Source organism: Kogia breviceps, chromosome 4 (genome assembly GCF_026419965.1).
Source record: "Kogia breviceps isolate mKogBre1 chromosome 4, mKogBre1 haplotype 1, whole genome shotgun sequence".
Lineage (NCBI taxonomy): Eukaryota > Metazoa > Chordata > Mammalia > Artiodactyla > Physeteridae > Kogia > Kogia breviceps.
In genome coordinates this window covers 172433432-172459586 of record NC_081313.1, presented here as the reverse complement: position 1 = coordinate 172459586, position 26155 = coordinate 172433432, and the positions used below count along the sequence as shown (strand labels likewise).

The 26155-nt window shown below is 42.6% G+C and overlaps 1 protein-coding gene and 1 pseudogene across 1 annotated transcript; both read left to right on the top strand.

Annotated features, from left to right (window-relative positions):
• Window positions 1–4279: 4279 nt before the first annotated feature.
• Window positions 4280–5509, top strand: LOC131755827 (interleukin-1 receptor-associated kinase 1-like; annotated as a pseudogene).
• Window positions 5510–11640: 6131 nt separating this feature from the next.
• On the top strand, window positions 11641–25983 carry LOC131755826 (zinc finger protein 791-like). The gene is given in 7 exon segments (XM_059062431.2): window positions 11641–11757; window positions 23663–23789; window positions 23994–24054; window positions 24439–25746; window positions 25748–25794; window positions 25797–25844; window positions 25847–25983. Coding segments are annotated over 7 exon segments (1803 nt in total). The 5' UTR covers window positions 11641–11682.
• Window positions 25984–26155: the final 172 nt, after the last annotated feature.

The window sequence follows — 26155 nt, the reverse complement described above, 5'->3', positions numbered from 1 at the left end:
AGGCTGTGCAGCATGTGGGGGATCTTAGTTCCCCAACCAGGGATCAGACCTGTGCCCTGTGCAGTGGAAGTGCAGAATCTTAACCACTGGACTGCCAGTGAAGTCCAGAAAGAGTTGTTTTAAAAGTTTATAGGACTTCCCTCATGGTGCAGTGGTTAAGAATCTGCCTGCCAATACAGCATACATGGGTTTGAGCCCTAGTCCTGGAAGATTCCACATGCCGCAGAGCAACTAAGCCCGTGTGCCACAACTACTGAGCCTGTGCTCTAGAGCCCATGAGCCACAACTACTGAGCCCACGTGCCACAACTACTGAAGCCTACGTGCCTAGAGCCTGTTCTCCACAAGGGAAGCCGCCACAATGAGAAGCCCGTGCACTGCAATGAAAAGTAGCCCCCGCTTGCCACAACTAGAGAAAGCCCACGTACAGCAGTGAAGACAAAATGCAGCCAAAAAAAAAAAAGTTTATAAATATGTTGTGTTTACTCAGGATCTTTCTTCAAGTGTATCCTTCAATGGTGGATTTCTACTAATTTCACAAATGAATATTAATGTGAATTCATTCTGTAATTTGTGTTTCAACTATAGTACATAATGTTTGAAGGTAGTGATTTTTCCTTTAATTGGATAGTTATTTTGTTATATTTACTTCTGAAGCCTGTAGGATTCATGGATGAATTTAAGTGTATTTCTAGTATGCAGTGAGGCTTAAATTTTTATAATGTTCTATTCATTCTCTGTTAATGGGCCATTGAAAAATGGCAGTTTGGTATTTGTTGGGATTTCCTAGTACTTTTGTATGACAGTTCCTAGGTATATAATCTATTGTATATACTGTACCCTTTTTACTGAGAAAGATCCTTTTTGGTGGTGGTGCATATAGGAGCCTTTTCCCATTTTCCATTCTATTAAACACTTGGAATAAATTTTATGTATGACTAGTATGTCAAAGAATATACTGTTATGTAAATTATGTTTTTTCCTATTTGCTTTTTGTGTTTCCTTCTGACTGGTATCTGTTGAATAGACTGTGAGACTTGTGATAATACAGAAAATCTGGAGTTGGAGATATCTTGCCTGTGAGTCATATTAGGACCTAGACTTTCCAGAATCTATCCCCTTTGTGGTTCCATGTTAGCATTCACCAACAGCTCACCTGTGTGCGATTTTAAAGCAGATGCAAAGAAGACATTCTTCAGATAGTGGAGTCCCCACACTGGGAGAGAGGCAGATATGTAGGAGCTTCAAGGACACCATCTCCCAGCTTATTTTCCAGATTCTGTGTCCTTGTAGTCAAGAGTGTCTTCAACACCACCAAAAAATGTTTGATTTCCATTTTTTTTCTTTTTTGCGGTACACAGGCCTCTCACCACTGTGGCCTCTCCTGTTGCGGAGCACAGGCTCCGGACGCGCAGGCTCAGCAGCCATGGCTCACGGGCCCAGCTGCTCCGCAGCATGTGGGATCCTCCCGGACCAGGGCACGAACCCATGTCCCCTGCATCGGCAGGCGGACTCCCAACCACTGTGCCACCAGGGAAGCCCCCCCATTTTTATAGACATGTAGTTTCCCCTGATATCTTCACAGCTTCCACATCAAAGATCCATCAGAGTTTGAATTTTTTCTGTAAGGCCTCTTATGTCCGCTTTGAAAGTTATTTCAGTATTGTATGGTTGGTAATAGTCTCTGATTCCACTCCTCTCTGGATTATATCTTTATAGTGTCTAATATGTGTAGGAAACACTTTATGTTGTTAATATTACTAGTAAGTATGTGTTCCTGACTCACCACGACATTCACAATGGTGCCGCCAAAAAGAATGACATGGGAGTTTGCTTCTCTGCTGCATTGCACAGGGGCATCGGTGACCCATTGTTTCCATGTGAGAATAAGCACCTTCTTCTGTCAAGATGGCTATGGGTGTTTCCTGTTACTTGTAGCTGAGTATAATCCCCCAACATGTTTTTTATTGTATTTTATTTTACATGATTGAAACTGTTTGGATTTTTTGTGAAATATTAGTTTTTGTAGTCTTTTCAAATATTTTACCAACTCTTTTTGAAGCTTTCATTAGCTAACAAATGTTACTTTTCATTTTTTCAAGGAATATATTAAAGTACCCTTTTATGTATGAATATTCAGAAAAACCTTGCAGCTTTCTTCATTTAATCATTATCCAATATGAGTAAGTTTTTACAAAATATTTATTTATTAGGTTGGCCAAAAGGTGGTTCATTTTTTTCTGTAAGATGGCCTAGTAGGGCTTCCCTGGTGGCACAGTGGGTAAGAATCTGCCTGCCAATGCAGGGGACACAGGTTCGATCCTTGGTCTGGGAAGATCCCACATGCCGCAGAGCAACTAAGCCCGTGTGCCACAACTACTGAGCCTGTGCCCTAGAGCCCACAAACCACAACTACTGAGCCCAGGTGCCTAGAACTGTTCTCTGCAACAAGAGAAGCCACTGCAATGAGAAGGCCATGCACCACAACAAAGAGTAGCCCCTGCTCGCCACAACTAGAGAAAGCCTGTGTGCTGCAGCAAATACCTAATGCAGCCAAAAATAAATAAATTTTTAAGAATTAAAAAAATTTTTTTAAAAAGATGGTCTAGTAGCACTAAGTTGTCTTTTTTTTTTTTTTTTTTTTTTTTGTGGTACACGGGCCTCTCACTGTTGTGGCCTCTCCCGTTGCAGAGCACAGGCTCTGGACGCGCAGGCTCAGCGGTCATGGCTCACGGGCCCAGCCTCTCCACGGCATGTGGGATCTTCCCGGACCGGGGCACGAACCCGTGTCGCCTGCATTGGCAGGCAGGCTCTCAACCACTGCACCACCAGGGAAGCCCCTCTGTAGTTCTTAATAGAACAAAAACTGATCTTCCCTGAACCAGAAGTATTCTACCACTAGACTGCTTTTGGACTTCAGCTACAATTCTTCCCTTAGGTTTCCAACGTGCCCATTTAGATTGAATTTTTTTTTTTTTTTTTTTTTTTTTTTAGCTGCACCACATGGCTTGTGGGACCTTAGTTCCCTGACCAGTGTTTGAATCTGGGCCCTCAACAGTGAAAGCGCAGAGTCCTAATCACTGGACTTCCAGGGAATTCCCTCGATTGCATATTTTTTATTTAGCCACTCTTCCATAAGAACATGAGCCACTTTCTAAAAGAGGAAAAAAAAAGGAAAAGGAAAATTAATATATGTGTATAGACACTTACATGCATCATGATGGTTCTGTTTCTGTGAAGGATCATGACTAACATTGTATTTTAATTTTTATTTATTAGAAATCAAATTGTGCCTTATAATTGAGGAGTCATTTTTTCTGTGTAATCTCCTAAACAGTAAATTTTGTGAAGTGTTCAGTATCGTTTTGGAAATCAAAAAATAAAATTTTGATCTCAATAAAATCTCAATTTTGATCACATATAAAATGACAAGTGATTTTAGAGCTATCACCTTCATTCTCTATTGACTGGAATGGGCTTCATACTAAATGTATTAGGATGTCCTTACAGTGTGAGGAGGTCTTCTGACTCACTCCCCAATAAAACTGGTGAAAATTATTTTAATAACAAACATTTCAAGCTGCCAGAAATAGTCTTAAAGGCAAACAGCAGATGAAGAACATTTGTTCAAGGAAATCTAGGAAGAGTCATTAACCATGTAGTATCTTTGTAAGGTGGCATATTGTAACTAGATTTATCACAGTGATCATTTTGAAATGTATAGAAATATTGAGTCACTGTGTTGTGTAAGAGGAACTAACAGGGCTTCCCTGGTGGTGCAGTGGTTGAGGGTCCGCCTGCCGATGCAGGGGACGCGGGTTCGTGCCCCAGTTTGGGAGGATCCCACGTGCCCCGGAGCGGCTGGGCCCGTGAGCCATGGCCACTGAGCCTGCGCGTCCGGAGCTGGTGCTCCGCAACGGGAGAGGCCACAACAGTGAGAGGCCCGAGTACCGAAAAAAAAAAAAAAAAAAAAAAAGAGGAACTAACATAGTGTTGTAGGTCAATTATACTTCAAAAGCAAAAAAAAATCATAGGAATAGAGAGCAGATTTGTGGTTACCAGAGGTGGGGAAGGGGAATTGATAAATGCAGTCAAAAGGTCAAAACTTCCAGTTCAAAGATAAATAAGTACTAGGGATGTAATGTAGAACATGGTAAATATAATTCATACTGCTGTATGTGGTATATGAAAGTAGCTGACAGAGTAAATTCTAAGAGTTCTCGCCACAAGAAAAAACTTTATTTTCTATTTCTTATTTTTGTATCTATAGGAGATGATGGATGCTCATTAAACTTAGTGTGATAGTCATTGCATTGATGTATGTGCGTCAAATTATTATGTGGTACACCTTAAATGTATACAGTGATGTATGCAATTATCTCAATAAAACTTGAAGAAAAGAAAAACTCATAAAGATTTGTATGAAATATGAGTCTGTTATTTGAACCAAGAGCACTCCCTGTCAATGAAAAATTAATCAGTCAATCCAAGAAAGAATTGGAAAATTTTATTTGAGCCAAATTTGAGGATTGTAACCCGGCAAGAGCATCTCAGAAAGCTCTGAGAACTGTTTCGCCTGTTAGAAGTCATGGCACAGGCCGGAGGGCTGTGAGGATGCACGGTGCCCAGACCAAGTATCTGAAAGACCTGGTTGAAGAGGAAGCCGAGGAGGCTGGGGTGGCCCTGAAAAGCACCCAGACCACACTCCAAGCAGGTCTGGCTGCAGATCCCTGGGCGACCCCGATCTCCACTGAGATCTACAAGAAGCACCTGGACCCCAGGCCCGGGCCATGCCCACCAGAGCTGGGCCTGGCCCTGGGCCATCTGGCTTGCTGCTGCCTGCACCACCGGGCCAAGAGGAGACCCCCCCCACGGGCCAGGTGTACCAGCGGCTAGAGAAGCTACAGGCGGCAGTGGCAGGGCCGTCTCTATAGCCAGAGGCCGCCAGCTGCCACCCCCCTTCCCCGCAGGACAACTCCTACGTGTCCATCAGTGCCCTGAGCGGTGCCAGCCCATGGCAGCCCGTGACAGCACCCTCAGGAGCCCTGGCCCAGGCTACAGAGCAGCTGCAGAAAGGTGCCAGCCAGCCCGTGGAGAGAGACAAGAGAATGTCCAGCCTATCTGCTGCCCTGCATTGCTGACCCCAACCTGCCCCCTGGGCCCAGCCCAGCCAGGCAGCTCTGGCCTAGGGGCTGCCGTGTGTGCACCAGCACCCTTCAAGCAGGCTCGCTATACTCAAGGGGGTGCCATCCGAGAGTCGAGCTGCAGGAGCGGCCCGGGGCTCCAGCCCACAGTTATGGAAGGAGCACTCCTGGGCGGCTCGATGTCGTCACAGTCCCCCGCAGATCGTCATCACGCCGGCGCAACAGAAGATGCTGCAGAAGCTGGTCCTGCACAAGGATGGGGTCCTAGACAGCCTGCAGCTGGTGACGTCCACCTCCCTCCCAGACTTGGGCCTGGAACACCAGAACAGGCAGGGGCCCGAAGAGAGTGATGAGTTTCAGAGCTGAACTGTCCACCAGGTCAGATCCCTAAACCTGGAAGTCAAAATTCTCATGGTTGGAAGTTCTCACAGCTCACACGAACCCTCTGCAGTCTGTGGGCAGGGGGGTGGGGGCTCCGTCCTCACGGAGGAGGGCAGGTGGTGGCCCTGCTGCTCTTGGGGTGTGGGCGCAGGCAGGGCTCAGAGCCCCCCGGGCTGGCTGCTGCTGGCTGTCAGTAGGGCAGGACTTCTCAACAGCCTGCCTTCAGGCCAGCATTCACGGGAGAGGAAAGCCGATGTCGTTGGAGGGGCTGGTGGCGGGGAGGAGGGCAGGTCTGAAGGCTGCTGGCTACACAGGCCAAGGAGGAGAGGTGAGTGGTCCAGTGGGACTAGCGGGGTGCCAGCTCCCCTGAGAGTTGGTCAGGGTTTCTGCAGCCCAGGCCTACAGCAGCAGCCCTTTAGCCCTTCTTTTCGGACTTTGCTGAAGCCCTGGGGAAAAGCAGCCACTCTGATGACAGAGCTGATAAGGCCAGGGGCCCTCCCAGCTGCTTGTAATTGGGAAAAGGAAAAGTGAGGTGTGGCTGTCCCGTGGTTCGGTCCACTAACTAGAAGTGGGGATTCTGAGAGGCCCTAGGGAGTGCAGTAGCGCCTCCCATCAGGCCAGTGTCCGCAGGCTTCCCCAGGGAGCCGGGAGCTAGCCTAACAGGCCACCCCTTAGTGCTGCACACGGGCACCAAGCCAGGTTGGGCTCCAGAGGCCACAGGCTCAGCCTCAGGCCCGGGCACTGCTTGTGACAGAGGGGTCTCACTACCCCAGGTTTGGCTAGACCCAAGCCTTGTTACCCAGACAGTGAGAAGTCCCAAGAAGGCAGGAAGTAGCGAGCAAGGCAGAGAGGAAGGAAAATGAAAATGGGACTCACATTTTTAGAAGCAAGTCACTGTTCATGTAACTGAATGTCTTCGAAAGTAGCCCAGAGCTGTAGCACAGGCTTCAAATGATTTTGTGTCTGCAATCATGAGTCACACTACGTGCCCTACGAAGGTAGGCATTGGTGAAGTCCAAGTTGTGCTGGAGTAGTAAAAGCTTACACTTCGAAAAAAAAAAAAAGAAGAAGAAAGAAATCAAAGCACAGTTATATAAGTTTTTTGAGGTAGAGGGCTGTACATCAAATGACATATAATTGACAGTTTACATAATCCAGATCTAAGCAGGATCGTGGTGGGTCATGTGACTCCTTACAAGATCAAGAAGAAATGTTATCTTTTAAGGAGTTGTCTTGTTGATGCTAGAAAAATGTTACTCTTTATGGTTGAGCAGACATTCCTGCTGATCGGGGAGGTCTAGTTGATGCATAATGCAGATACACAATGCACAGTGGGAGGAGAGAGGAAGCCAAAGGGCAGAGAAGAATTTATGTTTAAATTTTTCTTGACTTGCCATAAAATATGCATTTTATTTCACTCCCTCTCTAGCTCCTCTCAGCTTAGGTTGCTGAAGATTCCACTTTAGACAACTGTGACCGAGAAAACTGGCACACTGTTACCCCAGCTCCCACTCAAGAGGACTGTTTTCTTAGAAAGAACAGGCTTCAACTTTTCAAACCGGCCCCCACTGCCTGTTGCTGGGGGTTACTACTTACTGGATGACTCTTCTTACAAACTTGGGACACGATTCTTCTATTCCCTACACATGGAACAGAGGTGATGCCTTTGTATACATTGACAATACAGGGTGTTGACTGCCCTTTTTCCAGCAGGTGAGGTGGCTGTATCATAAGTCATTCCTGAGGTTCCTGAAGATACAATTAAGAGGACCACTGGCTGCTGTCTCCCCTCCATTGAGCACTCAGCTCTTAGGATGGGGTTGTCATTCAGAGAGGCTTCCTATTACCCCCAAACAGCTCCAGGGTTGGCACAGAGGTTTTTTCCTGAGTACGGGGTGGTGGGGTGTAGGTGGGTGGGTGGGAAGCGAGCTCTGACTACCTTTCCAAAGAATTAAAGTGCCTGGCAAAAGATTTTGAAAAGTGGAAGTCAAAGGACCCTAGCAAAAAAGTGGAAAATCAGTTAGGAGTAGATTCTGTATTTAATGAAAGTAGCCTAACCTGTACACTGCCTAGTTTTCTGGGTAGAATTGGGAACTTAGAGTGCTGAGAGGAGGATTCCAAGGGTTAAACAAATATCACATACTGATTTGGGGAAATATTTCTACAAAGGAACCAGAGTTGCGTTGAATAAATTGGAGAGTAAATTATGCCCTTTCCTGCTCTCCTCTCCCTCCCTGCCCCGTGTAGGTGAAAACAGTCAAGCCATCAGCCACAGATTGATTTAATTTCACCACTGGGTGAGGTCCGTGAAAGAGCAAGAGAGCCTCACCAATGGTCCTGTCATCCCAGGATACAGCGGGTTTACCCAAAGCTGAGCCCAACCTGAGGACCTGTGTTAGGGGTTTCACTCTGTCTGGGGTGTGGTGAGAAAAACCACTTTTCGAAGAACTGCTTTTGTCTTTCCTAGTCACTGCCTAGGCATTTTACAGTATGGTAACCCTGCCCACACCCAGAATCTGGACATTTAGATAAAGACTTGGGTTTAGGATTCCACTCTTAGTTCCTGCTAAGGTTTTCTCAGGACGTTTATTAAAATAACCACTTAGAGGGTCTTCCCGGGCGGTCCAGTGGCTGAGACTCGGCGCTTCCAATGCAGGGGGCGCAGGTTCCATCCCTGGTTGTGAAACTAAAATCCCACGTGCTGCCAGGTGTGGCCAAAAACAAACAACAACAAAAACAAACAAACAATAAAACCACTTAGAGTTAAGCTTGTGAAAAGTTAGTGACCTCTGCACTGTGGATGAAGACTGTTAGCTGCCATATCAGTAAACAAAGGATGTTGGGGCCATCTAGCCAGCAAGCTGCGGCCACCCCCAGGGGTGCTCCCTGAGGGGATTCAGGATGGAGAAGAGCAGGATACTGGTCCTAGATAGTAAGGACCATCAAAGGTAGTAAGTTAAGGTGCATATCAAAGGAACAATTTCAATGAGCCCAGACTATTGCATCTTCCTGTACTGGGAAAAGTGCTAAATTCATTAACCTGAGATATGTGGTTTTCTTTAATTAACCAGACTACCTGATTTTCATGTTCCAACTACCTGGTTTTTATTGTAAAAATTCTTATGTATTCTGTCTCCTCCCTAACCTCTTCAGAGCAGTCCCTCAGAGTTATCTGAGAGGCTGTCTCCAGGGCTTGAGTCCTCAGAAGTTCTGCCAAATAAAACATATTTCTCCAGCTTCCCTGGTGGCACAGTGGTTAAAAATCTGCCTGCCAATGCAGGGGACACAGGTTCAAGCCCTGGTCCGGGAAGATCCCACATGCCACGGAGTAACTAAGCCCGTTTGCCACAACTACCGAGCCTGCGCTCTAGAGCCCACAAGCCACAACTACTGAAGCCTGCGTGCCTAGAGCCCATGCTCCACAACATGAGAAGCCACCGCAATGAGAAGCCCACGCACTGCAACGAAGAGTAACCCCCACTCGCCACAACTAGAGAAAGCCCGTGTGCAGCAACGAAGACCGAACGCAGCCAAAAATAAAATTAATTAATTAATTAAAAAAACCATATTTGTCAGCTTTTAGGTTGTGCACTTTTTTTTTTACTTGACAGCGCCATCCGTCTTATAATTGATAGGTGCCTACTCTCTCTCCTGCTTGCTCCTGACCTGGGCTGAGGACTGCCCTTTTCCCAGGGTCATTGTAACCACCCCCCCGACTCAGCCCCCAACTTCTGGGATGTGTAAGTAATAGATCTTCTGGCTGTACTTGCTTTCTCTGGGTTTATCGAAACTGTACCTTCAATCAAAACAACCCCATGGGTTTCACTTACCCAAAGTGGGAACTCATTTGCTGAGGGAGATACCTGCCCACCCCATGTGGATGGTTATGAGAATTTATAAAAGGGAACCTCACTAAAATGGAGTTGGGGGCCTATGATGGGGACCTGTAGCCCAGTACCTCTCCACATCAGTTGTAGGAGGAATTGTCATTTGCACACCTCAACAGTAGAATCTTCATCAGGAAAGAATCATCCTTTATAGGTCACAAAGAGAAGAATGTACATTGCATTTCCTACAAAAAATTGAGTTGCCCAGCAGCTCAGCCAATGGGAAACTGTCATCACCCTGAACTCTCACTTTTCTCCAGTGGACTTTCCATCAAAGCAACTTCTCCCGACTTCCCTGGTGGTCCAGTGGTTAAGACTCTGTGCTTCCAATGCAGGAGGTGCAGGTTTGATCCCTGGTCAGGGAACTGGGATCCCGCATGCTGTGCCGCACAGCCAAAAAAACACAAAAGCTCCTCCCAACTTCCTCCTTTATCTCAATAAAACAACATTAACATTCCTCTCCTTTCTTTGTTGGTCTTCGCTATGGCTTTTGTTATAGCTTGCTTGTCCAGAGTCTCAATCCTTTGCTGTTTCTGCATAAACTCATTTTTACTAGTAAAATAACTTTTATTTTTAAGGTCAAGAACAGGCTGTGCCCATTATTCAGCAGATCATAATCTGCATATTCTTAATTCAATACACCAGCTCTGACTTCTCAGTATAGTGGGAACGGGCTTCATTAAAATAATCCAGGCAGTCACTGAACAAATAAATAAGCACATAACCTTAATAATCCCCAGAAGGAATGGGTCCAGAACCCAGAGTTGCTGCAATATATTACCTAAAATGTCTGGTTTACAACACCATTCTTGAAAAAGAAAAAACAATTGTAGGATTAACATTTCTTGATTTCAAAACTTTGTACTAAACAAAGGTAATCAAGATATTGTGGTAGTAACAGAAGGATAGACAATTTTGTTAGTGAATGATACCTCAAGAAAGCTGTGGGGGAAGAGTTTCCAGATGAATCCCAAGTTTACAGGATGATTTATTGTTTTTCTTGTAACAGAGATAATAGGAATCAATTGCCTTAGGGATGTCATAGTCGTTTACATTTCAAAGTTCGCTAGGGTTTGAAACAAAAACTGATGTAAATTTCCTGTCAGTGTAAATGTAGACATGAGAACTTAATGAACACATCTCACACCCTATGGTTAGACTGAGCAGAGTCCTTGCACCCAGCTAGGACTGCGGGCTTCAAATTTCTCACCAGGGCCAAGTGTTCTGGGATTCTTTACCTTAAGTACCAAAAGAGTGGGGGAGGGAAAGGGATGAGGGAAATCTCAGTGCTCGCTAAGATCAAAGACTAAAATGGACCAGCCTCTGTTACAGACGGTGAGGTCACACTTAAGTGTGTTTCTTGTGAAAAGAACTGTGTCAGGAATGAGTGAGATGTGACCAAAGGACCCCCATCTTTGCTTCCTGCGTTGGAATTTTGCTGAGCTCTCTAAATAAAATGGCTGAATAGTTGCTGAGTTGCCAAATAACGATGATGATCATGATAACTGGACTTATTCTGGACTAAAGAAAACATACATTTCCCTAGTAACGGATGAGATGTGTTCCGTAACCCAATGGTATGTATAGACGAATTTTATCCTCCAATCCAAATTCTTGGTAAAGAAGTTTTGTAAGCCTGAATGAACAACCCCCCTTTTCCTAGAAAAACTTTTACCCGTTTTCCTCGGGTGGGACACCATTCTGGGTCTCTCCAGAATCTGTGACCCCCTGAATTGCAATTCTAAGATCCCTCAATAGACTGCCATTTTGCCTCTTTATAATTGGTGGTCCTTATGGTTGACATTCTAAACAAGGGTCATAGTTCCATGAGTGGTTCGCCGTAGCCTTACGCCAAGCTCTTGACCTGCAGAGGACAGATGGCTCATTTGTTACAAGCAGACCTGGCCTGGGCCATCCTCTTGCTCTGTATTTCTCCAACCTGAGACTGAATCGGGAATTCCCGGCGCACATCTGAGCCCACACTTTCACAAAAAGCTGGGTGAAAACACCATAGGCAGCCTCAGGCCAGGAAAACTTATGTTTAAATGCAAATGGAGCTGGCTGGTCAGGTTACCACCTAGAGGCGAAGATGTTTGGGCGGAGCCCAGCCCTCCTGCTCTGCAATCACTCAGGCACGAAGTGGCGGGACTTGCGAAATGTCCAATCAGGGGCGCCGCTGGTGAAGGTGGGCGGGGCGACGCACAGCACCCGCAAGAATGTCGTCACGGACTCCGACGTCTGACGGAGGGTATCAGGCGTTCCCCGCCCTTAATGGTCCTGGTTGTTTCTGCGCTGGTCGTGGGAGGAGTAGGAGGGACTCGGGGAGACCCAGAAAAGCTGGATATGGTGAGTGTTCCTCCCCGGCGTGTGGAGACAGCGGAGAAATTGGTAGGAACCGGCGGGAACAGGCCGAGGCGGGACCCGGGCCTCCCAGCGTTCAACTCCGGAGTCTGCGGACCCGTGTCCACTTGGACAGCCACTGGGACCTCATTCCCTCCGGCTCGCAGCGTGGGGGCGGGGCCTGGAGTCGGGACCCCGGGCGTCCTGTCCCGTCACTGCGCGCCACGACTTCGGCCCCGGCCCCTCTGGGCAGCTCTGCGCCCGCAGCCTCTCGTCTCCCCCAGGATGTGCGGTGACCACGAGGAGGGTCATCAGGGAACAATACTGACTCGGTCCCCGGGTTACCTGTGTATGAGGAGCTGTGTGGGGTCCCCAGTCCCTCCTTTCTCCCCAGGGCGGGACCCGTTTTCTCCTGAGTTTTCCAAATGGTTGGGGAGCAGGGTCTCAAATCCACGACCCTGTCCCTCTAGCCTAGCTCTTCCTAGAGTGGCAATAAATGCCTCAATTTCCAGATTCCTTCCCGAATTCTAAAACTCCAGCTTCTCCTCTTCGATTCACAGCATCGTTATCAGCTATTTGTCTTCCGTGGTGCATTTCAAGCAGACCCAATTTTTTTTGTTTTAATTTTTTTTCCCACAGAGTCATGGGTGACTCCTTTTTATAGATTTATATTCGTTGTGGATATTTGACATGAGAGGACAGCCATGAATAACTACGTGGAATTACCGTTTGAATCCTCATGCCTCTCCCTCAGGATCTTTTCTGGGCACAGACATCCTATCCGAAATCCTGCCAGTGGTGGTCCTCTTTGGAAGCTTTCCTGGTTGATCTGGCAGCCTTGCCCCTCTCTGGCTTTGTCATAGGACATTTTTCTTCATCCTTTTAAAATTCGTCTGTCTGTGTCTTTAGGTTTAAAGTGGATTTCTTGTGGAAAACATACGATTAAGTGTGATTTTAAAAATCTGTCATTACTGTATTTGTCTTTCAGTTGTATTGGGACCATGATTAAAGTGGTGGCTAATACAGTTGGATTAATACCTACCACACCTTTTATTGTTTTTATTTGTTACCCTTGTACTTTGTTTCTTTTTGTCTTCCCACTTTTTCTGCCGTCTCTGGCTTTAGTTGAGCATTTTACCTGATTGTTTTTCTTAATCCTCTGTTAGTATATGAATTACACATATTTTTTCACTTTTTTAGTGCTTGCCCTTGAGTTTACAGTATACATTTACAGCTAAGCCACATCATTTATCAAGTGCCACTGTACCACTTCATTGGGCATGCAGGTAGGTACCTCATACGAAGTTATTCCTACTTCCCCCATCTTTGGTCCCTTGTCACATAGCTCTCATTTATTTCACTTATCCATAAGTTTATAATTGCCAAATACATTCTTGTTCATATTTGAAACAAAGTGGTTATCTGCCATATTAATTATAAGAATTACAGTAGATATTTTACCTTCATATATTGTTTTTCTAATCCTACATCTTCATCATTTACATTCTTTCTGATGAGTTTCTGAACGTTTCTTTCAAAGTAGGTCTATTAAGACAAAGTCTCAATTTTTTTCTGAGAAAGTCTTTATTCCTTTATTTTTGGAAGATAATTTCGCTTGACACAAAATTCTAGGAGAGTTGTTTTTTGTTTCAAAACGGGAAATATTTCACTCCACTCTTTTATTTTCTTGCGTGGTTTCTGAGAAGAAATCTGATTTAATTCTAATCTTTGTTTCTGTATAACTAAGGTGTTTTCCCCTCTGGCTTCTTTCCATATATATTCACGTTGTTTTTGGTTTTTGTCTAGTTTGAATACGAGCTACTTGGTTGTGCATTTTTATTGTTTATGTGTTTAGTGTCCTCTAAGCTTCCTGGATCTACAGTGTGTCGTGTATCATTAATTTTAGGAAAATCTCAATGATTGTTACTACACTAATTTCTTCTGTTCTTTTCTGTCTTTTCCTTTCGTAATCCCATGATGGTTATAATCTTCTTTTTAAGACAGTTTATGTTAGGGTTCATGGATATTGTTCTGTCTTTTTTGTGTTTCCATTAAACTCTGATGAAATAGAATTTTTTGACAGGCCATGGTAAGAACAGAATATTTGGGGGATATTAATAATGTATTTATTTTCTCTTTCCCAATTTTAAAGATCGTGGGTTGCCCCGTGACCTAAGTGCCGCGAAGAATCTAAGAAGTTTATTTCAAGTTATTTTGCTTTTTTCTTGCAAGGTTGGGAATGATAGCTTCTAAGTTATTAAATGCCAGAGCCGGAAGTAGAAGCTTCTGACTCCAATTTTTTGACAGTTGACTGTAGACAGCTTTAGAGCCTCATCCCTCCTTCTTCCCCTTGTGACCCACATGTATCCAAGGCAGTGAGAAAGGCTTTGCTCCTACATTTGGCGCGGGAAAAGATTGAATCCACACATGCTCTGCCCTTGTGTGTAAACTCTCGCTGTATCCCACCACAAAACCAAAATAAAAAAGTCCACACACATTTCCTTGTTCTCTCAAGCTATTTCACACCTGCTTGAGAGGCCTGCCTTACACTCGCCAGAGACCTCAATTATGGAGGAATATACATACCCTTTTATAGCCTACTGGCAGTGTGTGCTGTCTTCAGCTAAGGGATTCTTATGCTTAGGGGTTGAACTGCATGTTCTTTTTCTCCCTAGAGAACCTTGACAATGGCAGAGGAAGGAAGGACACCTTGACAGTGGCTGGTCATGGAGGACTTCCTTCTGATTAGAGGATGGTGATTTTATGTTCTTTGGGAGGAAAGCACTGTGGACAGGTTTATTTATTTTATAATCATCGGAATATTCACCATGAAAACATTATGGACTTCAGTGAGCTCCCTTACAATCTGCAGCTCTTAAATTTTTTTTTTCAATTTATAAATTCCTTATGCTATATGCAAATCCTTATTGTTTATCTATTTAATATGTAGTAAACTGCATGTGTTAATCCCATACTCCCCATTTATCCCTTTTCCCCCCTTCCCTTTTGGTAACCATAAGTTTGTTTTATATGTCTGTGAGCCTGTCTGTTTTGTAAATAAGTTCATTTGTACTCTTTTTTAGATTCCACATATAAGAGATATCATATATTTGTCTTTCAGTGTCTGATTTACTTAGTCTAATAATCTCTAGGTCCATCCATGTTGCTGCAAATGGCATTATTTACTTCTTTTTTATGGCTGAGTAATAATACATTGCATATATAAACCACATCTTTGGAATCCGTTCATTTGTTGATGGACACATAGGTTGTTTCTATGTCTTGGCTGTTGTAAATTGTGCTGCTGTGAACATTGGGATGCATGTGTCTTTTCAAATTAGAGTTTTCCTCTTTTCCTGATATAAGCCCAGGAGTGGGATTGCTGGATCATATGGTAACGCTTTTTAGTTTTTTAAGGAACCTGCATACTGCACCAATTTACATTTCTACCAACAGTGTAGGAGGGTTCCCTTTTCTCCACATCTTCTCCAGCATTTATTATTTGTAGACTGATGATGCCCATTCTGACTGGTGTGAGGCGTTACCTCAGTGTAGTTTTGATTTGTATTACACTAATAATTTGTGCTGTTGAGCATCTTTTCGTGTGCCTATTGGTCATCTGTATGTCTTCCTTGGAGGAATGTCTATTAAGGTCCCTTTTTAAAAATTAATTAATTAATTTATTTATTTATGGCTGCGTTGGGTCTTTGTTGCTGTGCGTGGGCTTTTTTCTAGTTGCGGTGAGCGGGGGCTACTCTTCATTGTGGTGCATGGGCTTCTTATTGCAGTGGCTTCTCTTTTTTGCAGAGCATGCGCTCTACGTGCACGGGCTTCAGTAGCTGTGGCACACGGACTCAGTAATTGTGGCTCGCCGGCTCTAGAGCTCAGGCTCAGTAGTTGTGGCCTTAATTTTTTTTTTAATTGCAGGCTTAATTGCTCCATGGCATGTGGGATCTTCCTGGACCAGGGCTCGAACCTGTGTCCCCTGCATTGTCAGGCGGATTCTTAACCACTGCACCACCAGGGAAGCCCTGTTTATATATTTTAGAAATTAAGCCCTTGTCACTCACATCCTTTGCAAATATTTTCTCCTAGTCCATAGGTTGTCTTCTTGTTTTGTGTATGGTTTCCTTTGCTGTGCAAAAGCTCATAAGTTTGATTAGGTCCCATTTGTTTATTTTTGCTTTTATTTCTGTTGCCTCAGTAGGTTGACCTGAGAAAACACTGCTACAGTTTATGCAAAAGAATGTTTTGCCTATATTTTCTTCTAGGGGTTTTATGGTATTAGGTGTTATATTTAAGTCTTTAAGCCATTTTGAGTTTATTTTTGTGTATGGTGTGTGGGAATGTTCTAACTTTATTGATTTACATGCGGCTGTCCTGTTTTCCCAACACCACTTGCTGAGGAGAATATCTTTTCTCCATTGTTTATTCTTGCCTCCTTTGTTAAAGATTAATTGATCATAGGTGTGTGGGTTTATTTCTGGGCTCTCTATTCTGTTGCATTGATCTCTATGTCTGTTTTTGTTCAGTACCACACTGTTTTAATTACTGTAGCTTTGTAGTATTGTCTGAAGGCTGGGAGGGTTATTCCTCCAACTTTGTTCTTTTTCCTCAGAATTGCTTTGGCAATTCTGGGTCATTTACGGTTCCATATAAATTTTAGGATTATTTGTTCTAGTTCCTTGAAAAATGTCATGAGTAATTTGATGGGGATTGCATTAAATCTGTAGATTGCTTTGGGTAGTGTGGCCATTTTAACAGTATAATTCTTTCAATCCTAGAACATAGGATATCTTTCCATTTCCTTGAATCATCTTTGGTTTCCTTTATCAATATTTTATAGTTCTCAGCATATAAGTCTTTCACCTCTTTGGTTAGGCATATTCCTAGGTATTTCTCTTTTTTTGATATAATTTTATTTTATTTATTTATTTTTAAAATTTATTTATTTTTAGCTGCATTGGGTCTTTGTTGCTGCACATGGGCTTTCTCTAGTTGCGGTGAGCAGGGGCTACTCTTCGTTGTGGTGCGTGGGCTTCTCATTGCGGTGGCTTCTCTTGTTGTGGAGCGCAGGCTCTAGGCGAGCGGGCTTCAGTAGTTGTGGCATGTGGGCTTCAGTAGTTATGGCTCGCAGGCTCTAGAGTGCAGGCTTAGTAGTTGTGGTGCACTGGCTTAGTTGCTCTGTGGCATGTGAGGTCTTCCCGGGCCAGGGATCGAACCCATGTCGCCTGTGTTGGCAGGTGGATTCTTAACCACTGCACCTCCAAGGAAGTCCTGATGTAATTTTTAAAAAAATAAATTTATTTATTTATTATTTATTTATTTTCGGCTGTGTTGCGTCTTCATTCCTGCGCAGGCTTTCTCTAGTTGTGGCAAGTGGGGGCTACTCTTCATTGCAGTGCCTGGGCTTCTCATTGTGGTGGCTTCTCTTGTGGGCTCCAGCTCTAGGCATGTGGGCTTCAGTAGTTGTGGCATGCGGGCTCAGTAGTTGTGGCTTGCAGGCTCAGTAGTTGTGGCCCACAGGCTTAGTTGCTCTGCAGCATGTGGGATCTTCCCAGACCAGAGTTTGAACATGTGTGACCTGCATTGGCAGATGGATTCTTAGCCACTGCACCACCAGGGAAGTCCCTGATGTGATGTGATTTTAAATGGGATTGTTTTTACTTTCTCTTTTTTTTTTTGCGGTATGCGGGCCTCTCACTGTTGTGGCCTCTCCCGTTGCGGAGCACAGGCTCTGGACGCGCAGGCCTAGCGGCCATGGCTCACGGGCTTAGTTGCTCCGCGGCATGTGGGATCTTCCCGGACCAGGGCACGAACCCGTGTCTCCTGCATCGGCAGGCGGATTCTCAACCACTGCGCCACCAGGGAAGCCCTACTTTCTCTTTTTTATATTTCTTTTTTGGTGTAAAGAAATGCAACAGATTTCTGTATATTTATCTCATATTCTGCTGCCTTGCTGAATTCCTTTGTCAGTTCTAGTAGTTTTTGTGTGGAGTCTTTAGGGTTTTTATATAGAATATCATGTCATCTTCATATAATGACAATTTTACCTTTTCCCTTCTGATTTGGATTTCATTTCTTTTTCTTCTGTGATTGCTGTGGCTAGGACTTCCAATACTCTGTTGAGTAGAAGTGGTGGAAGTGGGCATCCTTGTCTCATTCCAGAATTTACTGGGAATGCTTTCAGCTTTTCACCATTGAGTGTTATGTTGGCTGTGGGTTTGCCAAAAATGGCTTTTATTATGTTGAGATATGTTCTTTCTATAACCACTTTGGTGAGAGTTTTTATCATGAATATGTGTTAAATTTTATCAGATACTTTGTCTTCATCTGTTGAGATGATCATGTGGTTTTTGTCTTTTCTTTTGTTGATATCATGTATCACATTGATTGATTTGTGTGTGTTGAACCATCCTTGTGAGCCTGGGATGAATCCAACTTGATCATGTTGTATGATCCTTTTTGTGTATAGTTGGATTTGATTTGATCACATTTTGTTGAGGATATTTGCATCTGTATTCATCAAAGATATTGGCCAGTAATTTTCTTTTTTGTGTAGTGTCTTTGGTTTTGGCATCAGGGTGATGGTTGCTTCATAGAATGATTTTGGGAGTGTACCCGCCTCTTCGGTCTTTTGGAATAGTTTGATAAGGATCAGTATAAGTTCTTTGTATGTTTGGTAGAATTCCCCAAGGAATTTCTCTGGTCCTGGACTTTCGTTTGCAGGGAGTTTTTTGTTTTTGTTTTTATATTGCAGCTTCAATTTTTTTTAATTAAATTAAATTAATTTATTTATTTTTGGCCTCACCACATGGCTTGCGGGATCTTAGTTCCCTGACCAGAGGCTGAACCCAGGCCACAGCAGTGAAAGTGTTAAGTCCTAACCACTGGACCACCAGGGGATTCACACAGTTTCCATTTAACTTCTAGTGCTTGGTCTGTTCAAATTATCTCTTTCTTCTTGACTCAGTTTGGGTAGGCTGAATATTTCTAGCAACTTGTACATTTCTTCTAGGTTGTCCATTTTGTGGGCATATACTTGTTTATAGTATTCTCTTATGATTTTTTTGTATTGTTGTGGTATTGGTTGTTGTTTTTCCCCTTTCATTTCTCATTTTGTTTCTTTGGGTCCTCTCTCTTTTCTTTTTGGTGAGCTTGGCTAGAGGTTTGTTGATTTTTTAAAAAATCTTTTCAAAAAACCAGGTCTCAGCTGTATTGGTCTTTTCTAATGTTTTTTTTAAATCTCTATTTACTTCTTCCCTGATCCTTATTATTTTCCTCTTTCTGTGACTTTAGGTTTTGTTTGTTCTTTTTCTAATCCTTTTAGTGGTAAGTTAGGTTATTCATTTGGGATTTGTTGTTTTTGTCTAAAGAAGCCCTGTATCACTATGAAATTCCCTCATAGAACTGCTTTTGCTGCATCTCATAGATTATGTATGGTTGTGTTTTCATTTTCATTTTTCTTGAGGTATTTTTAAATTTCCTCTTGGATTTCATTGTTGACCCATTGTTATTTTTAGGGACATGTTTTTAGTCTCTATGGAATCATTTTTTTCTTGTTTTTCTTTCTGTGGTTGATTTCTGGTTTCATGCTGTTGTGGTCAGAAAAGATGCTTGAAATAATTTGTCCTCTTAAATTTGTTGAGCCTTGTTTTTTGTTCTACTATGTGGTTTATCCTAGAGAATGTTCCATGTGCTCTTGAGAAGAACGTGTATTCTGATTTCTTTGGATGTAGTGTCCTGTAAATAGCTATTAAGTCTTAACTGTTCTATTGTGTCATTCAGAATCTCTGTTGCCTTACTGATTTTCTGTCTGGAAGATCTGTCCATTGATGCCACTGGGGTGTTAAACTCTCCTACTATTACTGTATTTCCAACAATTTCTCCTTTTATGTCTGCTCATATTTGTTTTATGTATTTAGATGCTCCTACATTGGATGCATGTATGTTAATGAATGCAATATCCTCTTCTTGTATTGATCCTTTTATTATTATCTAGTGTCCTTCTTTGTCTTTCTTTATTGCCTTTGTTTTAAAGTCTATTTTGTCTGAGTATTGCTACCTCTGCTTTCTTGTAATTTCCATTTGTATGAAATATCTTTTTTCATTCCCTTACTTCCAATGTTTATGTTTCTTTTGCTGTAAATCAGGTCTCTTGTAGGCAGCATATTGAAAGTTCGTGTTTTATTATCCAATTTACCACTCTGTCTTTTGATCGGAGATTTATTCCATTGACACATAAAGTAGTTATTGATAAGTATGTATTTGTTGACATTTAAAACCTTGTTTTCCAGTTGATTTTATATTTCTTATTTGTTCCTTTCTTCTTTTTGTTTTTCCCTTTGTAGTTTGATGGTTTTCTTTGTATTATGCTTGAGTTTCTTTCATTTGGGGTTTTATGAACCTATTGTATGTTTTTGGTTTGTGGTTAGCCTGGTTTTCAAGTTTGTTAACCAATAAATGTCTGTACTTGCTTTAGACTGGTAGTTATATAAGCTCAAACACATTGTAAAAGATCTACATTCTTACTCCCCTCCCACACATTTTGTGATTTTGATGACTTATTTTACATCTTCATGTTTATTACCCTTTTGCTGTTCTTTATAGTTATAATTGTTTTCATAGTATTCTTTTGATTTTTTTTTAATCTATGTACTGGTTTACTTAAGTGATCTTCAGTCTTATATATTTACCTTTACTATTTTGATCTTCCCATTCATACAGATTATTGCTTTTTTTAGAGAGAGGACCTTTCTATATTTCTTGTAAGATAGGCTTAGTACTGCTGTATTCTTTTAGTCTTTGCTTTTCTGAGAAATTCTATATCTCTCCTTCTATTTTAAATGATAATCTTGCTGGGTGGAGTATCCTAGGTTGCAGGTTTTTCCCTTTCAGGACTTTCATTGTATCTTGCCACTCATTCTGCCCTGCAAAGCTTCTGTAGAGAAATCAGCTGATAGCCTTATGTGGATTCCCTTGTGATTGACTCTTTGGTTTTCTCTTGTTGCCTTTAGAATCCTCTCTTTATCTTTATTTCTTCCCGTTTTAATTATGATATATCTTAGAGCAGGTCTGTTTGGGTTCATCTTGTTTGGGACCCTCTGTGCTTCCTGTACCTGGATATCTGTTTCTTTCTTTAGGTTTGGGACGTTTTCAGCCATAATTTATTCGATACTTTTTCAACCTCCTTTTCTCTTTCTTCTTCTTGGATTCTATTATGTGTAAATTGGCATGCTTTATATTGTTCCATACATCTCATATGTTGTTTTCATATTTTTCATTTGTTTTTCTGTCTGCTGTTCTGATTGGGTGATTTCCATTATTCTTTCTTCCAGGTCACTTGTTCATTGTTCTGCATTATTAAGTTTGCTGTTTATTGTTTTTAACTCAGTATTCATATTGGCAATGGAGTTGTCTAATGTTGATTGGCTCATCTTTATAGTTTCTAGTTCCTTGTTTCAGTGATCCACATTTTTATTGGTAGCCTTTCTTAATACCTTCAGCATTTTTATTACCTCCTTTTTGAACTTGGGGTCTAGTAGACTGGAAATGTCTGTTTCATTGTTTGTTCTTTAAGGGGATTTTTCTTGTTCTTTTAACTGGGAGTAGTTCCTCTGCTTTTTCATTTTTCTTATATTTCTCTGACTCTGTCAGTTTAGGAGAAACACTTATCTACTGTGGTCTTACAGGGCTGATGTTTTGTGGGAGTGTCCCTGTGTAGACTGCTTGAGTCCAGTATTCATGGTGCAAGGGCTGTTTTTAGTATGTATGCTTGCCATGTGTCTCATCAGGTTCTGCTGGCCCTTGTTGGTGTGTTTGGCTTTGTGGTGACCAGAGACTGCACTGGATGTTTGGTGGGGCCTCCTCTTTGCTCTGTGGTTGTCACAGGTCTGTTGGGGGCAGGGTCTGCTCTCTACTTGTTGGAATAGAAGCTCCTAGAGCCGGTTCTAAGATGTGGTGTGAGGTAGATGACACTGGAGGCCTCCCAGTGGGAAAGGAGCTGCTTCATCTTCATCCCCAGGAGATGTCTGTGGGATGTGTGATTCTGTGATGCTACTTGCCACCTGGTGTGCGTACCCACAAAGATCACTGCTACTGGCACTGCCCTTGATGGCCGCCTTCACTTGGGGGCTCTGGTAATCAGGTTAGAGGTTCCTTAGGCATGTATGCATGTCCACAGGGCCACCAGTGTTTAAACACACAGAGTCATGTCCCCTGAGCCAGCAGATAATCGGCTCAGGTGGCTCTCAGGTAAGCACAAGCAGTCCCGGTCCCCAAATCTGCTGGAACGAGAACCTGCTGGAGCTGCATCCCAGCACCCGCAGTAGGACTGCCTACAATTGGCTCAGATTTCTGCCCTGCCTCTGCTTGTGCAGGCCCACAAAGTTCAAAGAACCCACTGCAGCTAGATCCCTGCTATGAGCATGCTGACAGTGAGGCTGCTATGGCAGACCTGTTCCCCTCCTGCCAGTGTTGACAATGGGGCTCCTATGGCAGACCCACTCTCTGTCCTGCTCATGCCCCTAGTTGCAACCCAGGCCACAGTCCAGACCCTGTGGGCTGTCTCTGTGCAGCCAAACTGAGTCCTTTCCCCGGGTCTGTCCGTTGAAGCCACGTTTCTGCACCTAGTCATTGCACACACCAGCAGGCACATGTCTTGGGCTGAGAAGTGCAGGCACGTTACCAGAACTGTCAATTCTGATCTCTCTCTACCCTGCCAGGCTGCAGGCCAGCTGCCACACTCTCCTTTCCAGCCTTTGAAGCTCCCTATCTATCCTGGTGGACCTCCCAGCTGGTGAAGGAGGTTCCCTGGCTTAGGGGACCTTTCCTCTTTCACACCTCCCTCCCAGGAGCGCAGGTCCCATCTCAGTTCCTCTTCTCTCTTCTCCCTTCATCCTACCCAGTTATGTGGGGATCTTTCTTGCAGCTTTGGTTATGTGAGATCTTCTGCAAGTTTTAAATAGGTATTCTAAAAAAATTGTTCCACATGTAGATGTACTGGCAGGAGGAGGTGAGTTCCATGTCCCTCCACTCCTCCATCTTGTTCTCCTCTCTTTAAATTGTTTTTTAATGTCAGCAGGGACAAGGATCGACTGTCATGGTATGCCACATGGGCTCTTCTGACATTATTATCTCAGTGTGTATGCCTGTGTGTTCCCAGAATTGGCACGAAACTACCCTGAGACACTGGAGTGTAGGGACTTTGTGGTCTAAGTTATCATGCCTTCTTTGTCATGTCTGAACTCTGTTCCAAATAACTTTCTAGTCCATTAAATTGGACAGAGAGACAAAGGAGGTACTGAGTCTGTAATACATATGACACAGGGCAAAAGCAGTGCTTCTCCCCAAGAATATTTTCATTCAGCCAATTGCATCTTGTCACTTTTAATGTCCTGGAGGACTGTAGGATCTGTGACTAAGTGGACCTTGTTAAATGTTACATGCCAGAGGCCTCCTGGACTTTCATGCCTGGTAATGGGAAGAGAAGAAAAACCTTGTAGTTATTCACAGTGGTTTACGCATTGAAACCTCACACAGATTTGACCCCTTGTCTCTTGGAGTGCTGGAATTGGTGGTAATAAGGAAGGAAAAGAAAGAATTTTTCTCATAAGGAATTGATGGTCTTAAAATGATAATATTGGTTTCATTTGTATAGCATTTCTGTCATTTCCCAGTATTCTCTGGGCCCTGCCATTAGAGAGAAACAAAATGTAATGTGATCACAGTAAAAATGCGTAAATAATTCTCATGTCTTTATGGTACTGATAAATTAATGAGGAAGAAAGTGTGGACAGAGGGTGAGTAAATGTTTGGAAAGGACAGAGTCATACATAACATTCCCCTAAATGGAATATAGGTGTCCAGTGCTGTCACTCATCCTACTGTACACATACTTGGGATGTTTTAGGACTCAGTGACCTGTGAGGATGTGGCTGTGAACTTCACCCTGGAGGAGTGGGCTCTACTGAATCCTACACAGAAGAAACTCTACAGAGATGTGATGCAGGAAACCTTTAGGACCCTGGCCTCAGTAGGTAAGGATGGGGACTTTCCATCAGTTACTCAGGTAGAGATCAAATGCTTCTTGCTCATTGATGTTGTTCTAAGTTGTGTAATGTGAGAAGGGAGGATGTTGGTATATAAACCAGGCATGATCACAGCTAACAGTGTACATAGAGTCAAATAATATTTCTTTAATTTACGATCTTTGGAATCGTTTTACTGGGTCTGCATTTTAGGAACAAAATGGGATGATGATGACATTGAAGAGCAGTACAAAAACCAGGGGGGAAAACCAAGGTAAGTCACACTGACAATAGAAAGCATTGACTCACATGAGAATCCTGGTATATTATGAAATTTTAAAAACATGCAAACAAAACAAATAGCCCTTTCTTCTAATTTAGTTATTTTTAGAAAATTTCTTTCAAAAATATTTTCTTAAATGTTATATAAATATCCAGTATTTGCAAAATAATTCACTTGCAAGCAGTATTAATAAACCCTGTATTTGAATATCACTTTTCAATAGAAAGGGTGCAGTCCATTGCAGAGCACTCAGTATATTCAATTCCTAACACTTCACACATATTAGAAAACCACACTATTCCTATCAATTGTAATGAATGCAATATATATAAAATGATTAATAAATCATTAATAACGTGCTTCTCACATTTTCAGAAATCATATGGTAGTGAGATTCTCTGAGCGTAAAGACCATAGTCCATGTGAAGGAAACTTCAGCCTTATTCCACCTCTCAATCAGAACAAGAAAACTCCTAGATTAAAACCATGTGAATGCAGTGTATGTGGAAAAGTCTTCAAGCATCATTCATCTCTTAATAGGCACATGAAATGTCACATTGAACACCGACCTCAAGATTTTAAAAAATATGATCAGGGACTGTATAATACATATAAATGTCAGGAATGTGGGAAAGTTTACAAATATTACAGTTCCTTACAGAGGCACAAAAGAACTCACACTGGAGAGAAACTGTATGAATTCCAGCAATGTGGAAAAAGTTTCAGTAATCATCAAGGTTTCCAAACACATGAAAGAATTCACTCTGGAGAGAAGCCCTATGAATGTAAGCAATGGGGTAAAGGTTTACGTTCTCAAAAAGGTTTCCAAAAACATGAAAGAGATCACACTGGAGAAAAACCCTGTGAATGTAAGGAATGTGAGGAAGCATTCATTAACCCCAGCTCTCTTCAAATACATGAAAGGAGTCACAGTGGAGAGAAACCACATGTGTGTAAAACATGTTGTAAATCACTTAGTATTCCCAGATCCCTTCAAGAACATGAAAGAACCCATACTGGAGAAAAACCCTATGAATGTAAAGTAGGTGGGAAATCCTTCACTTCCACTTACGTTCAAGTTCATGAAAGAGCTCACGCTGGACAGAAACCCTATCAATGTCAGGAATGTGGGAAAGCCTTCGTTTGTCCCTCAGGCATTCGAAGGCACATGAGACTGCACACTGGAGAGAAACCATATAAATGTGAAGAATGTGGGAAAGCATTCAATAATCCCAGTTCTGTTCACATACACAAAAGGACTCACACTAGAGAGAAACTGTATATGTGTAAAACATGTTCTAAAGCATTTAGTATTCCCAGATATCTTCGAAAACATGAGAAAACCCATCCTGGAGAAAAACCCTATGAATGTAAAATATGTGGGAAAACCTTCAGTTCCACCTATGTTCAAGTGCATGAAAGAATTCACACTGGGGAGAGACCCTATAAATGTAAGGAATGTGGGAAAGCCTACATTTCTCTCTCAGGCATTCAAAGACACATGAGCCTGCACACTGGAGAGAAACCGTATAAATGTGTAGAATGTGGGAAAGCATTTATTATTCCCAGTTTTCTTCAAACACATGCAAGGACTCACACTGGCGAGAAACCGTGTGTGTGTAAAATATGTTCTAAAGCATTTCGTTTTTCCAGTTCTCTTCAAAAACATGAAAGAACTCATACTAGAAAAACCCTATGACTGTAAAATATGTGGGAAAACTTTTGCTTCCACTATGTTCAAGTGCATGAAAGAACTCACCCAGGAGAGAAGCCTTATGAACTTAGGAATGTGGGAAAGCCTACATTTCTGTCTTAGGCATTCAGAGACACATGCATACTGCAGAGAAACCATGTAAATATGAAGAATGTGGGAAAACCTTTTCTGATCTCTACTTTGCAAAGCATGAAAGGGTTCACTAGATAATAAATATAATTTTTAAAGAGCCTAGGAAAGACTTCAGTGGGGCCACATACTTATATGTGGAAACTCCCATGAGAAACAAATATAAATGTCAGTAACATGAGGTAACTTGTTGGAAAGTAATCCAAGAATAATGTTTCAGAAAATCTTCAATATAAAAGACTTGTTATA